The sequence below is a fragment of the Rhinopithecus roxellana genome, chromosome 9 (genome assembly GCF_007565055.1).
Source record: "Rhinopithecus roxellana isolate Shanxi Qingling chromosome 9, ASM756505v1, whole genome shotgun sequence".
NCBI classification, from domain to species: Eukaryota; Metazoa; Chordata; class Mammalia; order Primates; family Cercopithecidae; genus Rhinopithecus; species Rhinopithecus roxellana.
The window spans coordinates 62,886,753-62,903,021 of NC_044557.1; the positions used below are offsets into that span (position 1 = coordinate 62,886,753).

At 39.8% G+C, this 16,269-nt stretch overlaps 1 protein-coding gene and 1 pseudogene across 14 annotated transcripts in view; one reads left to right on the forward strand and one right to left on the reverse strand.

Moving 5' to 3' along the window:
- Nucleotides 1–237: 237 nt before the first annotated feature.
- LOC104679879 lies at nucleotides 238–680 on the reverse strand (annotated as a pseudogene).
- A 7,787-nt stretch (nucleotides 681–8,467) lies between these two features.
- The window catches only part of VPS13B (vacuolar protein sorting 13 homolog B), a 904,863-nt gene continuing 897,061 nt past the window's right edge, over nucleotides 8,468–16,269 (forward strand). For 11 of the 14 annotated variants that reach the window (XR_004059219.1, XR_004059220.1, XR_004059221.1 and 8 more), the window contains exons 1-2: nucleotides 9,176–9,257; nucleotides 9,666–9,841. Coding sequence is in view for 11 of the 14 variants with exons in the window: in XM_010385613.2 (XP_010383915.1) it covers nucleotides 9,695–9,841 (147 nt within the window). In the remaining 3 variants the exon portion in view is untranslated. Of the gene's footprint in view, nucleotides 9,258–9,458; nucleotides 9,576–9,665; nucleotides 9,842–16,269 lie in introns of those variants that run through there. The other 3 variants (XM_010385612.2, XM_030937293.1, XM_030937294.1) reach the window with 3 other exon arrangements.

The following is a 16,269-nucleotide window of genomic DNA, read 5'->3' on the forward strand; positions in this document are numbered from 1 at the left end:
GTGGACAGTGGTTACACTTGATAGGATGATTTGTTATAGCACAATTTATATATTTCAAATGGACAAAAAATTAGTATCATTTACAGTATCTTAAGATAAATTTCCTTTGAATGGGAGCTTCCTTTCCAGTACTTTGAGGTCTACACAATGTATATAGAAAATTTACTACTGTGGAAAATGAAGACTGCTTAAATCGAATCGGGGGGAAGCGGAAGGTCCTGTAGTTTTTCTTTTTGATTAATTGCTGTAACACTGTCCTTCAGGCGGCTGAGGGAGTTTCATATTTTCTGTAGACATCATTAGGCGCTGAAGCTCTTGCAGGACAACTTGGATGCTATATGAATTCTGCCATTTTGCTAGCACTGATATGGCTCGTGGGTCCACCACTCCATTAGAACTATTAACTCCATTTATATTAATTTTTGTTACAAATCTTACAAAGGGGGTGCTAGTGGGTATTTAGGTCCACATTCTATTTTAAGGCTGAATATCTGCTTTTCATAAATTGTTCTTGGAGGCCCAATTATCATCCCTGTCCATCTTGTAAGTGTCCTGTCTTCATCATTTTTTAGACCTCAGCTAACTGTGCCATCTCCTACTCCTTTCTGGCCTTCTTCGAGTTCTTCCAATAGTTGGAAATTGTGAGGGACTTTTACTCCTGAGCCCATGGTGGCTGCCATCTTGCGCTGCTGACTCTTGAAGGCCAGCCCCGAACTACAGTCATCTTAAGGCTGACTGTGCTCAGATAGCCCAAGTTCTTGGGCTTCCTGTTGGCAGGAGGACTGAGTTTTTGCCATATGGACATTGCATAGTGCAGCTTGAGTATCCTTATGACATGGCAGCTGGCTTTTCCCAGAGCGAATAATCTAAGTCAAAGAACCAGGAGAAAGCCACAAAGCCTTTTATGTCCTAATTTTGGAAGTCACACACGGTCACTTCTGCCACATTGTATTTGTTAGAAGTAAGCCAATAAATATAATCCATACTCAAAGGGAGGAGAATTAGGCTCCACTTTTTGAAGGGGGTACAATTAAATAATTTGTGGACATATTTTAAAATCACTGCAACCAATAAGGAAATTCATGTAGAAAAAGACTTTAAAGATGTTTCTGATGTTGCTAACTTAGGAAAGAAAAGTATTCACCCTTTGTTACCATAACCAGGCAGGTGGACCTAGATTTCCTATAACATTTCCTTATACCAAATTTATTCCCCCAGTTTTCTTCTTAAAATATGACTGCTATAACAAATTACTGTAAACTGGGTGGCTTAAACAACAGAAGTTTATTCTTTCACAGTGCTGGAGGTCAGAAGAAAATCAAGGTGTCATCAGGGCTGTACTCTCTCTAGAGGTTCTAGAGGAGAATGTTTTTGCCTCTTCCAGTTTCTAGTGATTCTTGGCATCCTTGACTGTTCACGGTGTCATTCCAGTCTGGGTCGTCATGGTGGCATTGCTTCCTCCTATCTGTGTTATCTTTCTTTGCCTTATTCTTGTAAAGACACTTGTCACTGGATTTAGAGCTCACCTGGACAATCTAGGATAACGCTCCTCTTAAATTTTTTTTTGTTTTTGAGATGGAGTCTCACTCTGTTGCCCTGGCTGGAGTGCAGTGGCACTATTTCAGCTCACTGCAACCTCCGCCTCCTGGGTTCAAGCTACCTCAGCCTCCCGAGTCGCTGGGATTACAGGTGCAGGCCACCATGCCTGGCTAATTTTTGTATATTTAGTAGATTTGGGCTTTCACCATGTTGCCCAGGCTGGTCTTGAACTCCTGACCTCAGGTGATTCGCCCGCCTCTATCTCCCAAAATGCTGGGATCACAGGCGTGAGCCACCATGCTGGCTCTTAAAATTCTTAACTACATATTTTGCCTTATAAGGTAATATTCAGTCTGTTACTACATACGGCAATAGTAATGGGTTCTGGGGATTAGGCCATGTCTTTTTGGTCACCATTTAGTCCACCACACCTAGTATCTCTATTAATTTGCATTGCAAAATTGAAGAACAAAAAGATCTCTATTGGCCAGTTGTGGTGGCTGATGCCTCCTAATACCTTAGGAGGCCAAGGCTGGAGAATCACTTGAAGCCAGGAATTCAAGACCAACCTGGGCAATATAGTGAGACCCCACTTCATATATATATATACACACACACACACACACACACACACATTTAAAATTAGCCAGGTGTGGTGATGCACACCTGTAGTCCTAATTACTCAGGAGGCTAAGGCTCAGGAGGATCAATCGAGCCCAGGAATTTGAGTTTACAGTTAGCTATATGATTGCACCACCACACCCTAGTCTGGGTGGCAGAGTCAGACCCTGTCTTTGAAAAAAAAAAGATACTTAAGATAACCCTAAAGTTTGACCACAACTTTAAAAAACATTTTTATTTATTTATTTTATATGGAGTCTTGCTCTGTCACCCAAGCTGGAATGCAGCAGCATGATCTTGGCTCACTGCAACCTCCACCTCCTAGGTTGAAGCTATTCTCCTGCCTCAGCCTCCCGAGTAGCTGGGACTACAGGCATGTGCCACCACGCCTGCCTAATTTTTTTGTATTTTCAGTAGAGATGGGGTTGCACCATGTTGGTCAGGCTGGTCTCGAACTCCTGGCCTCAAATGATCTGCCCGCCTTGGTCTCCCTGAGTGCTGGAATTACAGACATGAGCCACCATGCCGGGCTGTATTTATTTTGAGACAGTGTCTCACTGTGTTACCCAGGCTGGAGTGCGGTGGTGCGATCTCAGCTCACTACAGCCATGACCTTCCAGGCTCAAGCAATCCTCCCACCTCAGCCTCCCAAGCAGCTGGAACTACAAGCATGCACCACCATGCCCAGCTAATTTTTTGTTTATTTTTTGTAGAGATGGTCTTAACTGTCTTGCCCAGGCCAGTCTTGAACTCCTCAGCTCAAGTGTTCTTCCTGCTTGGCCTCCTCAAGTGTTGGGAATGATTACTGGCATAGGCCACTGTGCTGGGCCTCTTATTTTTATTTTACCTTATTTATTTTTTTAAGAGACAGAGTCAGCCGGGCGTGGTGGCTCAAGCCTGTAATCCCAGCACTTTGGGAGGCCGAGACGGGCGGATCACGAGGTCAGGAGATCGAGACCATCCTGGCTAACACGGTGAAACCCCGTCTCTACTAAAAAAATACAAAAAACTACCTAGGCGAGGTGGCGGGCGCCTGTAGTCCCAGCTACTCGGGAGGCTGAGGCAGGAGAATGGCGTAAACCCGGGAGGCGGAGCTTGCTGTGAGCTGAGATCTGGCCACTGCACTCCAGCCTGGGCGACAGAGCGAGACTCTGTCTCAAAAAAAAAAAAAAAAAGAGACAGAGTCTTGCTCTGTCACCCTGTCTAGAAAGCAGTGGCACAATCATAGCTCACTGCAGCCTTGATCTTCTTGCCTTAAGTGATCCTCTTGCCTCAGTCTCCCAAGTAGCTAGGACTACAGGTGTACACCATCATACCTGGCCAATTAAAAAAATAAAATACATACACACACACACACATTTTCTTTTAAAGAGATGGGATCTCACTATGTCGCCCAGGCTGGTCTCCAACTCCTGGTCTCAAGTGATCCTCCTGCCTTGGCCTCCCAATGTGCTAAGATTACAGGTGTGAGCCACTGCACCCAGCAATGTTCCTTTAAAATTTGCTTTAAATAATTAAGATAATAAAATACCTGTAAATTCCTTTTTGGAAAAAGTGAGATGATTTTTTCAAAGTGTGATATAAGATTGAGAAATATTATTTCAGTTAATTTTAATAATCAAGTATTTTGAAAAAATATAAAACATGAATAACACCCAGGTACTCAACACCTATCAAATATTAACATTTTTCCTTTTGTAAAATAAGGAAAACATTACAGATATAGTTGAAGACCCAGTATTCCCTTCCCATTTTATTTTCCATGTCTTCCTCTTCAGAGATAATAGTACTATCCTGAATTTGGTATTTACCTTTATCATAAAAGTTTTAAAAATTATTCCTTTATATAGATGTAGGTATCACAATATATAGCATTTCTTGGATGCCATATACATGTATATGTAGGTATGTGTGTATATATACACACACATACTATATAACATGCTATACTTGTTATTTCTTCAGATTTATTCATGTTGATAAATATATAACTGTTCAGTTTTTTTTTTTTTAAACTGTAGGTTTCAAATCATTAGTAGCACAGAAAATCAATATAGCAGGTCATGAACTGCTTTAGAAAAAAATGGAACAGAAAATAGAATGTATCATAAGTACTCAATTTAATGTCTATATACATATATGTATGTGATGTATATATACGCATATATGTATTATAGAGTCATGGTATGAAATATATTTCTCACTGTAGGTAAAATATTTGGAAGTCATACATTCATTTTCACTACTGTATAATATTCTATTGTATGAATATGACAGTTAACTACTGTCCTACTGATATTTCAATTGTTTCCATTGTTTTACTAATACAAGTTGAGCATACTAATCCCCAAATCAAAAATGCTCCAAAATCTGAACATTTTTGAGTACCTGCATGACCCTCAAAGGAAATGTTCTTTGGAGGATTTTAGATTTTTGGATTAGGGATGCTAAAGTGTTAAGTATAATGCAAATATTCCAAAATCTGAAAATATTTGAAATCTGAAACACTTCTGGTCGCAAGCATTTTGGATAAAGAATACTCAATTGGTAGAAACAATGCTGCAAAATAGTGTTAAACATATCTCCTTGTGCGTACAGGCAAGTTTCTTTTTTTTTTTTGAGACAGAGTCTTGCTCTGTCACCCAGGTTGGAGTGCACTGGTGTGATCTCCACTCACTGCAACCTCCGCCTCCTGGGTTCAAGCAATTCTCCTGCCTCAGCTTCCCAAGTAGCTGGACTACAGGCGTGTACCACCACACCTGGCTAATTTATATATATATTTTAGTAGACATGGAGTTTCACTATATGTTGGCCAGGCTGGTCTCGAACTTCTGACCTCAGGTGATCCGCCTGCCTCGGCCTCCCAAAGTGCTGCGATTACAGGTATGAGCCACTATGCCTGGCCTGCAAGTTTCTATAATACTTACAAGTAGAATTGTTGGGTCATAGGGCATATGCATCTTCAACTCTGCTAGATATTGCTTAATTCATCTCTACTGTGTTGTTCTCAGTAACAGTGTACTAGGTTCCTATCATACTACTCATTAACATTATACATTAAAAATATTATCAATCTGATAGGTATGGAATAGGTCATTATTGTTTTAAATTGAATTCCCCTGATTAGTGAAGCTGAACATGTTTTTTGTGATTATTACACTTTTGGGTTTCCTCTTCTATGAATTGATCAGTTTTCTATTGGATTTGTTCACTAATTTGTAGTTTATTATAAAATGAGTTCTTTTTCTTTGTTGAATAATGAACATTTCATCATCTTCATCCAGCTTGTGGCTTGTATTTTGACATGTTCTTTGATGAACAAGCTTTTTTAATTTTAATGTATAAACTTACTAAGCTTTTCCTTGAAAGTTTGTCCTTTTTATGTCTTTGTGCCTTACCTTATTTAAGAAATCCTTCCTCTCTGAGGCATAACAATTTTTGTCCTATAATTTCTCTTAAAAAATTGAGTTTTTAATCCATTTTGAGTTTATATTTGTGTTTGTTGTAAACAGAGGTAGATTTACTCTACCATCACTTGTATAAGCTCTTTCCAAGGCTCTGGGAGAAGCCCAAGTAATGTTCACATAGGTTGTGTTTTTATAAAATTTTCAAAAGTAATTTATTTTGGAATTTCCTTAGGAATCCCCAAATTATAAGTTTTTGGCCTCATAAAACTTGGACTTCTTTCCTACATCTGAGGTAGGAATCTAATTTTAATCTTTCTCCATACAGGTAGTAATTGTTCTAGTATCAATTATTGAAATATGTACTCTTTGTCATTGATTTGTAATGCTACTCTGTCATATATAAAGATGCCATGTTTGAAGGGGTTACTTTTTGGGCTTTTTATTCAGTTATATTGGTATGTTTGTCTATCCCTCAGATTTGTTTGAGGTAGTAGAGATTTCTAGGACTCTTCCTGTCTTCCAAAAGGGTCTTAAACTAGGTCATTCCATTGATGATTTATTTTAGTGAAAATTACAGTTTTCTGATTTTGCTTGAAAGGCTTAGGTCAGTGGAAAAAAATACATTGTTATCTGTAACTGGTAACTCCTCTCTTAAGCCTTGCCTGATTTTCTCACATAGTTGTAAATGATTTTTTTACGGTGTCCCACAGCACTTTTTACATAATCCAGTTAATCATATGATATTTTAATAGGTCACTTAGATCTGTGATTCCAGTGAAACTGAGCTCCTTCAATGTGGGCATGCCCAAGTGACTGGTATGGTGTATAACACATAGTGGGCATTCAAAGAATGTCTGAGTTAATGGGCAAATTCAGAATATTAAACTAACATACATAAATCACTTGAGCCAATCATGATTATTAGTTTCTTGCCAACTAGACTTATGAACTATACTGTGCCCTATTTTCATAGTGAGATAATATCTATGTGACTTGGATATTTGTTTACACTTAACTCTGAGGGTATATTAAGAATGTTTACCTGCTGTAACTCTTTAGGAAGCCAGTCAGAAGCGCACTGTACAGCTGCTTAATGTGTATGACTTTAAATCCAGAAAACTTTGTTGTTCTATTGATTGTGGTAATTAATGGTTTTTCTTTTTTCCTTCTCAAAAGGGGAGAAATAAAGTCAGAAGACTTTGGTTGATTATAAGTTTAACGTTTCTGAAATAACAAAGTTGAATTAAGGTCAGCTTATATCTAGTATATGAATTGTTTAAAATAATACTTCCTGCTGAGACAGATAACCCTCCAAATCTCAGTAAGTTTAACAGTAGTTTATTTCTCAATCGTGGAAAATCCTAATGGATGTCACTTATCATCAGTTGTTTCTCTAGGCAATGACTCATAGACTCAATCTCCTAGTTTTTGTCCTTAACCTCTCCTTGGACCTTGGAGTCCTCTGCACATTTTTATCCTGCTTGGTGATGGAGAAAGACTAAGGCTGTCATGTGGGAGGCTTTTATGAGCCAGGCCTGTGCCTACATCACTTCTATCCACATTCAGGTGGTCAGAACTCAGTTACTTGATAACACCTGGCTGTTAGACAGCCTGAATAATAATTTAGCCCTGTGTACACAAGGAAAAGGTAAGCAGATTTCCTGAATAATTGTTAAAGTAAATCACTGTCATAACCTATTAGGTACCACATAATATGCGAGGTGTTAGGGATACAGGTCCCTGTAGTTGAAGATCCCATATATATACCACACATAATAGAAAACTAAAAAAAACAAGCCTTTCTCTACCTTTTTCAATCTTTTAATCTTGCAGCTAGAAAATGTAAGCAGGGAGATGGAAATAAGTAAGAAAATTAAAAACAGAAATGAAGAAACAATGGTTAATAACCTGAAGTGGAAAATACTGTGCTTAGATGGGTTTGCTGGTGAGTAATACCAAACATTTAAGGAAGATATTCTACCAATTCTCTATAATCTCTTCCAGAAAATAGAAGCAAAGGAATACTTCCTAACTTATTCATGAGCCCATCCTTACTATAATACCAAAATCAGATAAAGACATCATAAGAAAACCAAACCAATATTTCTCATGAACATAGATGCAAAAATCTTCAACAAAATACCAGCAGATTAAATCCAACAATGTATAAGAGGAAGTACAAGCCTTGACCAAGTGGGACTTATCCCAAGTATGCAAAGCCGGTTAAATATTCAACAATCAATTATTGTGATCAATCACATTAACAGGCTAATGAAGAAAAAGTCACATGTTCATATCAATAGATGCAGAAAAAGCATTTGACAAAATCTAACACCTATGTTATGATAATAACTCTCAGCGAGCTTTAGTTTGCTAAAGAACATCTACAAAAACCCTACAGCTAACAACATACTTAATGGTGAGGAACTTGAAGGTTTCCTGTTAAGATCAAGAACAAGGCCTGCCTCTACAGAACCAACCTGCCTCAAAGTCTTGAGAACACTTAAACAATATTTGTGGGGGGAAGAAAAATTTTACAATCCAAAGATATAATAGATTTGGAAAAGACTTGCCATTTGACATTTAAAAAAATGAGCAATGAAACTATTAGTGAAAAGGAATTAAATTTATCTTAACTGCTTATGGTAAAGGGCACAGTGGAATACAGGTTGAAAACTACAAATTTTTTGAAACTTAAACCAAAACACAGTGCCCAGATAATTTTCCCAAGCCAGGAATTTGTCCATTTTTTTGTTGGTTCCAGGAGAAAAATGGCATATGAGAACAAAAAATGTTTAGCATTCCATATGTTATTTGTTCAATTCCGTCTTCATTTTGGTTATTGCCGCAGCTTCCCTAAATCTCACGTCAGACTGCAATCCTATGGTTCCCCACAATATTCTTTGACCATCCCTCCCCCGCCCCTCATCAGCAAACTAGGGGGTACTTCACCATTGCTTTGTGAAAATAACAATGCGAGAGCTTGTCTATACGTTTGGCCAAAACGCGTCCTCCAACAGTGTACGTCCTAATCCCTTCAATTATCTTCCCACATCCACCCTCCTTCCAGCAAATAAACCTCGGAACTAAGTTGAAATCTGTCACTTATTTCGCTCCTCCTACCAGCGGCCTATTGCTTCTGCCCTCCCCAGTGAACCCAACCCAGTTCCTCTTCCCAGTCCTCCCATTTCTCAAGAAAGACAACCACCTCTGTTTTTTTCAGGGCTTTAAGTGCTAGGTGTGGTTTCTTCCTCGGCATCCAACCAGCGACCCTCCGTGCCTCCCCACCCAGGACGGACTTCCACCTCGGGAACCGCCGACCGCGCAGCGGCCCCAGCACCCGCAGCCACCCTTTCCCCGGAGCGCCACTTCCGGATCTCGGGTGTTTCCCCTTTACGGTTCCCCCCCACCCCCTCGGACACCTCCTAGATCTTTATACTAACTAGCAGGGTCGCAGCTGGGACCCTGGCTAGCCGAACGCAACAGTTCTTCTCCACGAAGACGCGCAGAGTAGCTTCTCTAGCCTGAGAAATTCGGTCCGGCTGCGTAGAGTGGCGGCCGTGGAGGGACACTTTGTTTTGAACACCAAGTAGGGCACACCCGGAAGTGGCGCGGTACAGGAGCAGCGCTGCCGGCGGGGGTGGGTGCCAGGAACCTGGAGGTGGAGGGGACGCGGCGGTACTCTGGCGTGTGAGCGGACAGTGGAGTGCTGGGGAGCGGGAGCGGGAGGGGGGGCCTTCTAGCTTTCGTTCTATGGTGGCAGATCCGGCTGGGTTCCGGGAAGCGAGGGCCTAGCGGAGTGGCTGGGTTGGTGAAGGGCTACTACGGCCGAAGAGCAGTCCGCCTCACTTCATTCTTCCTGTCTGAGGGACCCGCTCTCTTCTGGTCACTACATCTTCCTCCCTTACTTCGCTTGGCAAGGGGTGTCGTACTTGAGGAAGTCGCAGCTGGAGCTGGGAGTCCTCTTGAGTTTTCTCTGCTTCTAAGAGGAGGCGAACAGCCGCTTTGGTGGGGACTTACTGCTTTCGGCCTGAGATAACTAACGCTCTTTCCTTCACCATACCGCCGACTTACAACGTTTCTATCTACTCCTTTCAGCTACCGACTTTGATTCCTTACGTTAAAAGATGCTGGAGTCATATGTAACTCCAATTTTAATGAGCTATGTGAATCGCTACATCAAGAACTTAAAGCCGTCGGATCTACAGCTTTCACTATGGGGTGGAGACGTGGTACTTAGCAAGCTCGAGTTAAAGTTGGATGTGCTGGAACAGGTAAGCTATGTAGCTGTCATGAACTGGAAACAGTTTTCAACTTGTTTGGACGGTAATCTGTTGTATCCTACGCCTTGACTTTGTGCTCTAAAAAGGAAACTTTTCTACTGATGTATTTTGAACTACCTTGAAACAAGGGGGGCTTATTTTACATTATTTTCTCTTTTTTTGAGATGGAGTCTTGCTCTGTCGCCCAGACGAGTGCAGCTGCGTGATCTCGGCTCACTGCAACCTCTGCCTCTGGGACTCAGGCAGTTCTCCTGCCGTAGCCTCCCTAAGAGCTGGGATTACAGGTGCGCACCACCACGCCTGGCTAATTTTTGTATTTTTAGTAGAGACGGGGTTTCACCATGTTGGCCAGGCTGGTCTCGAACTCCTGACCTCAGGTGAGCCGCCTGCCTCGGTCTCCCAAAGTGCTGGGATTATAGGCGTGAGCCACTACGCCCGACCTGCATAATTTTTAAAAATAGTTTGTTCCCAGGTGACGGTATATTAGAATGGGATTACTTAAAGTTGCCTTGACAGAAAGACGATTTCATTGTTCATGTCAGAATTGTTCTATTCAGTCAATTTTCAAGCATTATGAATGTGCTAATTTATGTTGTCAAAATTCTGTATAAGCCTGGAAAATATTACATTCTCATTCTCCTTTTTGGTCAGTGGAAGGATTTGAAAGCCATCAGGAAGGGTGGCTGGCTGGTGGGGGTTGAGGAAAAAAGATAAAAAAAAAAAAAAAAAAAAAAAAACCAGGTTCAGATCATGAGGAAAGATGACATTTCCCACAGCATCCTCAGAGTGTTGAGTAGATACATTGAGAATGGCAGTAAAATTATAAACTTCTTTATTAATCGTTTTAGTTTCTTTTAACATGAGATTGGTCTGATGCAAAAGAACTCTAACTTCAAAGATCACATATTCATTAATTCATTTATTACCTGTATTAGTAACATATGCCAACAAATTCTGTTAGACTTGAGGATCTGTGCAAGCTCAGAAGAATCAGGGACCAACTGATTTTTAGGAGATAAGGGAAGACTTAATCTGACAGTGATAGTTATTGATAATTTTTAGTTATAGTCCACAGCCTCTTTTATTACTCTTTTATTAAGTCAGTCTAGACTTAACACTAAGAAATAATACTCCTGGCTGCTTCTTTTTCCTGTTTCCAAGGTTAGTTGAGTGGCTTAGTATTTTCATTTTCATTGTTTTTTTTTTTTTTTTTTTTTTTTTTTTTTTTTGATGAGCACAAATCCCAAGTGTAACAGCTCAATTTTTTTTTTTGAGACGGAGTCTCGCTCTGTCGCCCAGACTGGAGTGCAGTGGCGCCATCTCGGTTCACTGCAAGCTCCGCCTCCCGGGTTCACGCCATTCTCCTGCCTCAGCCTCCTGAGTAGCTGGGACTACAGGCGCCCGCCACCACGCCCTGCTAATTTTTTGTATTTTTAGTAGAGATGGGGTTTCACCGTGTTATCCAGGATGGTGGCGATCTCCTGACCTCATGATCCGCCTGCCTCAGCCTCCCAAAGTGCTGGGATTACAGGCGTGAGCCACCACGCCCGGCCAACAGCTCAATTTTAAAATGTTTTATTTACACCTGTGCAACTACTGTCCAATAAAAAAATAGAATGTTTCCAGCACCCCAAAAGGCTCGCCTGTTTTACTTTTATTAAGTACTCCGGGCTGGGCGCGGTGGCTCATGCCTGTAATCCCAGCACTTTGGGAGGCCAAAGCGGGCAGATCATGAGGTCAGGAGTTCGAGACCAGCCTGGCCAACATGGCGAAACCATGTCTCTACTAAAAATACAAAAAATTACCTGGGCATGGTGGCATGCGCCTGTAATCCCAGCTACTCGGGAGACTGAGGCAGGAGAATTGCTTGAATCCGGAAGGGGAAGGTTGCAGTGAGCCGAGATCACACCACTGGGCTCCAGCCTGGGCGACAGAGTGAGACTCCATCTGGGGTGGGGGGATGTACTCCCCACTCCTAAAAGAGGTGACTGGTAATCTGACTTCTGTCAACATAGATAAGTTTTACCTGGTTTTGAACCTCAAAAAAATTGGAATCACTTATGTTTGGCTTTTTTCTTTCAACCTTTCTAAGATTAACCCCTGTTGTTAGAAGAGTTTGTTTTTCGTATTGTCAGTACTATTCCATTGCATGAAGATTCCACAATTTACTTACACATTCTCCTTTTGATGGACACTTGGGTTTTTAATATTTGTGGCTGGTGAAGAAAGCTTCCATGAACATTCCAGTACATCTATCTTGGTAAGAGAAGTATTAATTTCTCTTAGGTGTATACCTAGAAGGTAGGGCCTGTGTTTAGCCTGTGTTTTCATTTCGTATTGCCAGATAGTCTTCCAAAGTGATTATATCAATTCCAGTCTCACCAACAACTTATGAGCATTCCAGGTATTTCACATTTTTGCTACTACTTGGTATGTTTGTTATTTTAATGTTAGCCTTTCCAGTGGGTGTGTAGTGATATCTCATTGTAATTTTAACTTCTATTTTCCTCATGACTAATGACGTTTTTATATTCTTATTGGCCATTTAGCTATCTTTTTTTTTTTTTTGTGAAGTCTAAGTCTTTTTTCCTTTTGTCAAGATTGAATTTTCTGTCTTATTGATGTATGTATAGGAAATCTTTTTTTTTTTTTTTTTTTTGAGACAGAGTCTCACTCTGTTGCCCACGCTGGAGTGCAGTGGCGTGATCTCGGCTCACTGCAAGCTCCACCTCCTGGGTTCATGCCATTCTCTTGCCTCAGCCTCCTGAATAGCTAGGACTACAGGCACCCACCACCATGCCCAGCTAATTGTTTGTATTTTTAGTAGAGACGGGGTTTCACCATATTAGCCAGGATGGTTTTGATCCTCTGACCTCGTGATCCGCCTGCCTAGGCCTCCCAAAGTGCTGGGATTACAGGTGTGAGTCACTGTGCCCGGCCAGGAATTCTTTATATATTTTGGAAATGAGTCCGTTGCCAGATAGATGTTTTGCAGTATTTACTTTCAGTTTGTGGCTTGTATCTTTACTCATAAAAGTGTCTTGATGAATAAAAGTTAATAATCTTACTGAAGTCCAGTTTATCAATCTTTTCCCTTGTGGTTAGGGTTTTTCTTGTCTTGTTTAAGAAACCTTTGCTTACACCAACAACATATATTCTTTTATATTTCTTTTAGGAGCTTTATTAAATTCCATGATTCATGTCAAATTTGTTTTTCTGCATATGTGTAATAGAGGTAAAGATTAATTTATTTCCACTGATAGTTGATCTATACCATTTGTTGAACTCTTCTTTCCTTACTCAATTACAGTAAGCCTTTGCTGTAAATCAGGTTGCCATATGTGTGTGGATTTGTTTCTGAACTCTTTATTCTATTGAGTGATCTGTTTATCTGTTCTTGTGTCACTCCATATGGTTACTGTAGCTTTTATAATAAGACTTGGTATAGCAGTGTAATTAGTACAACTTTGTTCTTTTCTCCTTCAAGATTTTCGTAACTATTTTAGGTCCTTTGTATTTCCACATATATTTTATTTTTTTATTTTTTTTTGAGACAGAGTCTCGCTTTATAGCCCAGGCCGGAGTGCAGTAGTGCGATCTCGGCTCATTGCAACCTCCACCTCCCTGTGGAGAAATTCTCCTGCTGCAGCCTCCCTAGTAGCTGGGATTACAGGTGTGCACCACCATGCCTGGCTAATTTTTGTATTTTTAGCAGAGACGGGGTTTCACCATGTTGGCCAAGCTGGTCGAACTCCTGAGCTCAGGTGATCCACCCGCTTTGGCCTCTCAAAGTGCTGGGATTACAGGCATGAACCACCATGCCCAGCCTATCATGTACATTTTAATTTCAACTTGTAACCTTTATAATTAATTTCTAAAAAAGAAAGCTGTTAGTGTTTTTGCTGAGATTACATTGAATCTATAGATTGATTTTGGATGAATTAACATATTGAGTTGACATAGTTTTGAGTTTTTCAATTCATGTACAAAGCATTGCTTTCCATAGTTTTAGGCCTTTAATTTCTCTCAGCAATGTTTTGAACTTTTTAGAGAAATTTTGCATGTATTTAATTAAATTTTACCTCTTTTTATTGATGGTTAAGTAGCATTTTAAAAACCTGTTTTCTGGCTAAGTGTGGTGGCTCTTGCTTGTAATCAATCACAGCACTTTGGGAGGCCAAGGTGGGTGGATCACTTGAGGTCAGGAGTTTGAGATCAGCCTGGCCGATATGGCAAAACCTCGTCTCTACTAAAATTACAAAAATTAGCCAGGTGTGGTGGCTGATGCATGTAATCCCAGCTACTTGGGACGTTGAGGCATGAGAATCACTTGAATGGGAAGGTGGAGGTTGCAGTGAGCCGAGATCGCGCCACTGGACTCCAGCCTGGGCGACAGAGTGAGACTCTGTCTCAAAAGACAAACACAAAAAAACCCCTCTATTTTTAAATAATTTGTTACCAGTACAGGGAGATAAAATTGATTTTAGTATGTTGACCTGTCCAGTGGCCCAAAACGTCTAACAGTCTTTGGTAGGTTCTTTTGGATTGTCCATGTTCAATCATGTCATCTGCAAATAATGACAGTTTTATATGTTTCTATCCAATACTTGTATCTTTTATTTCGTTTTATTTCATTATTGCACTGGGCTAGGGCCTTTTATATAATGTGGAGTAGAGGTCATGAGAATAGACATCCTTTTTTGTTTCCAATTTCAGTGGGAAAGTATTCAGTGTTTTACTATTAAGTATGTTGTTAGCTATAAATAACCTTTATTGAGTTGAGATTCTCTTGTATTACTACTTTTCCAATGAGTTTTAAAAATCATAAATGAATGCTGAATTTTATCAAATATTACATTTAATGAGTTGATACATGATTTTTCTCTTTTGTTTTATTAATGTGGTAAATTACATTGTTTTCAAATCTTAACCTTGAATTCCTGGAATAAACCTGATTGTATATTATCTTTTTTACATATTGTTGGATTCAATTTGTTAAATTTTGATTGATTTTGTTGTGTATTTGCTTATAAGCGATACTAGCCTATGATTTTCCTTTCTTGGAATGTTGTTTCCTGGTTTTGAATGTCATATATGTGTGTGTGTGTATATATATACATATAGGCCTTATTGATTTATCTGTGAGGTATTCCCTCTTTTTATAATCTCTGACAGTTTAAGATCAATGTTAGTAGTTTTTTTTAAATTGTAATAGAATATATATAATACAACATTTATCATCTTAACTTTTTTTTTTTTTGAGACAGAGTTTCACTCTTGGCTGGAGTGTAATGGTGCGATCTTGGCTCACTGCAACCTCTGCTTCCTGGGTTCAAACAATTTTCCTGCCTCAGCCTCCCCAGTACCTGGGATTACAGGCACCCACCACAATGCCTGGCTAATTTTTTGTATTTTTAGTAGAGATCGGGTTTCACCATGTTGGCCAGGCTGATCTCAAACTCCTGACCTCAGGTGATCCACCCACCTTGGCCTCCCAAAGTGCTGGGATTACAGGCATGAGCCATCATGCCTGGCCCATTTTAACCATTTTTAAATGTACAATTCTGTGATATTACTTATGTTTACATTGTTGTGCAACCATCACTACTGCTTATCTCTAGAATATTTTCGTCTTCCCAAACTGAAATTTGGGAAGTACCCATTAGACACTAACTCCCTATTTTCCTCTCTTCCCAGCCCCTTGCAACCACCATTCTACTTTATGACTGTATGAATTTGACTATTTTAAGTACCTCATATAAGTGGAATCATTCAATGTTTGTTCTTTTGTTATTGGCATATTGCACTTAGCACAATGTCTAAAAAAGCTTATCCATGTTGTAGCATATGCTACTATGTCCTTTGTTTTTAAGTCTAAATAATCTATTATATGTACATGCCACATTTTGGGTTGCTTTCATCTTTTGGCTGTAATGCTGATATGAAGGTAGGTGTACAAATATACCTGAGACTGTGCTTTTAATTTATTTGGGTATATACCCAGAAATGGAATTCCTAGATCATATGATAATTCTGCGTTTAATTTTTTGAGGAATCACCATACTGTTTTCCACAGTGATTGCGTTGTTTTACATTCCTACCAGCAATGTGCAAAGGTTCGAAGTGCTCCATGTCCTCACTAACACTTGTTGTCTTACTTTTTTTTTTTTTATATAGCTAACCTAATGGGTATGAAATGATATCTCAATGTGGTTTTAATTTGCATTTCTCTGATGATTAGTGATGTTGAGCCTCTTTTCTCATGTACTTATTAGCTATGTTTGTCTTCTTTGGAGAAATGCTTATTTGAGTCCTTTGCCCAATTTTGAATTGGGTTCTTTGTTTTTTGTTGTTGTTGAGTTATAGGAGTTCTGTATGTATTGTGGATATCAATCCCGTATCAGATACATGATTTGCAG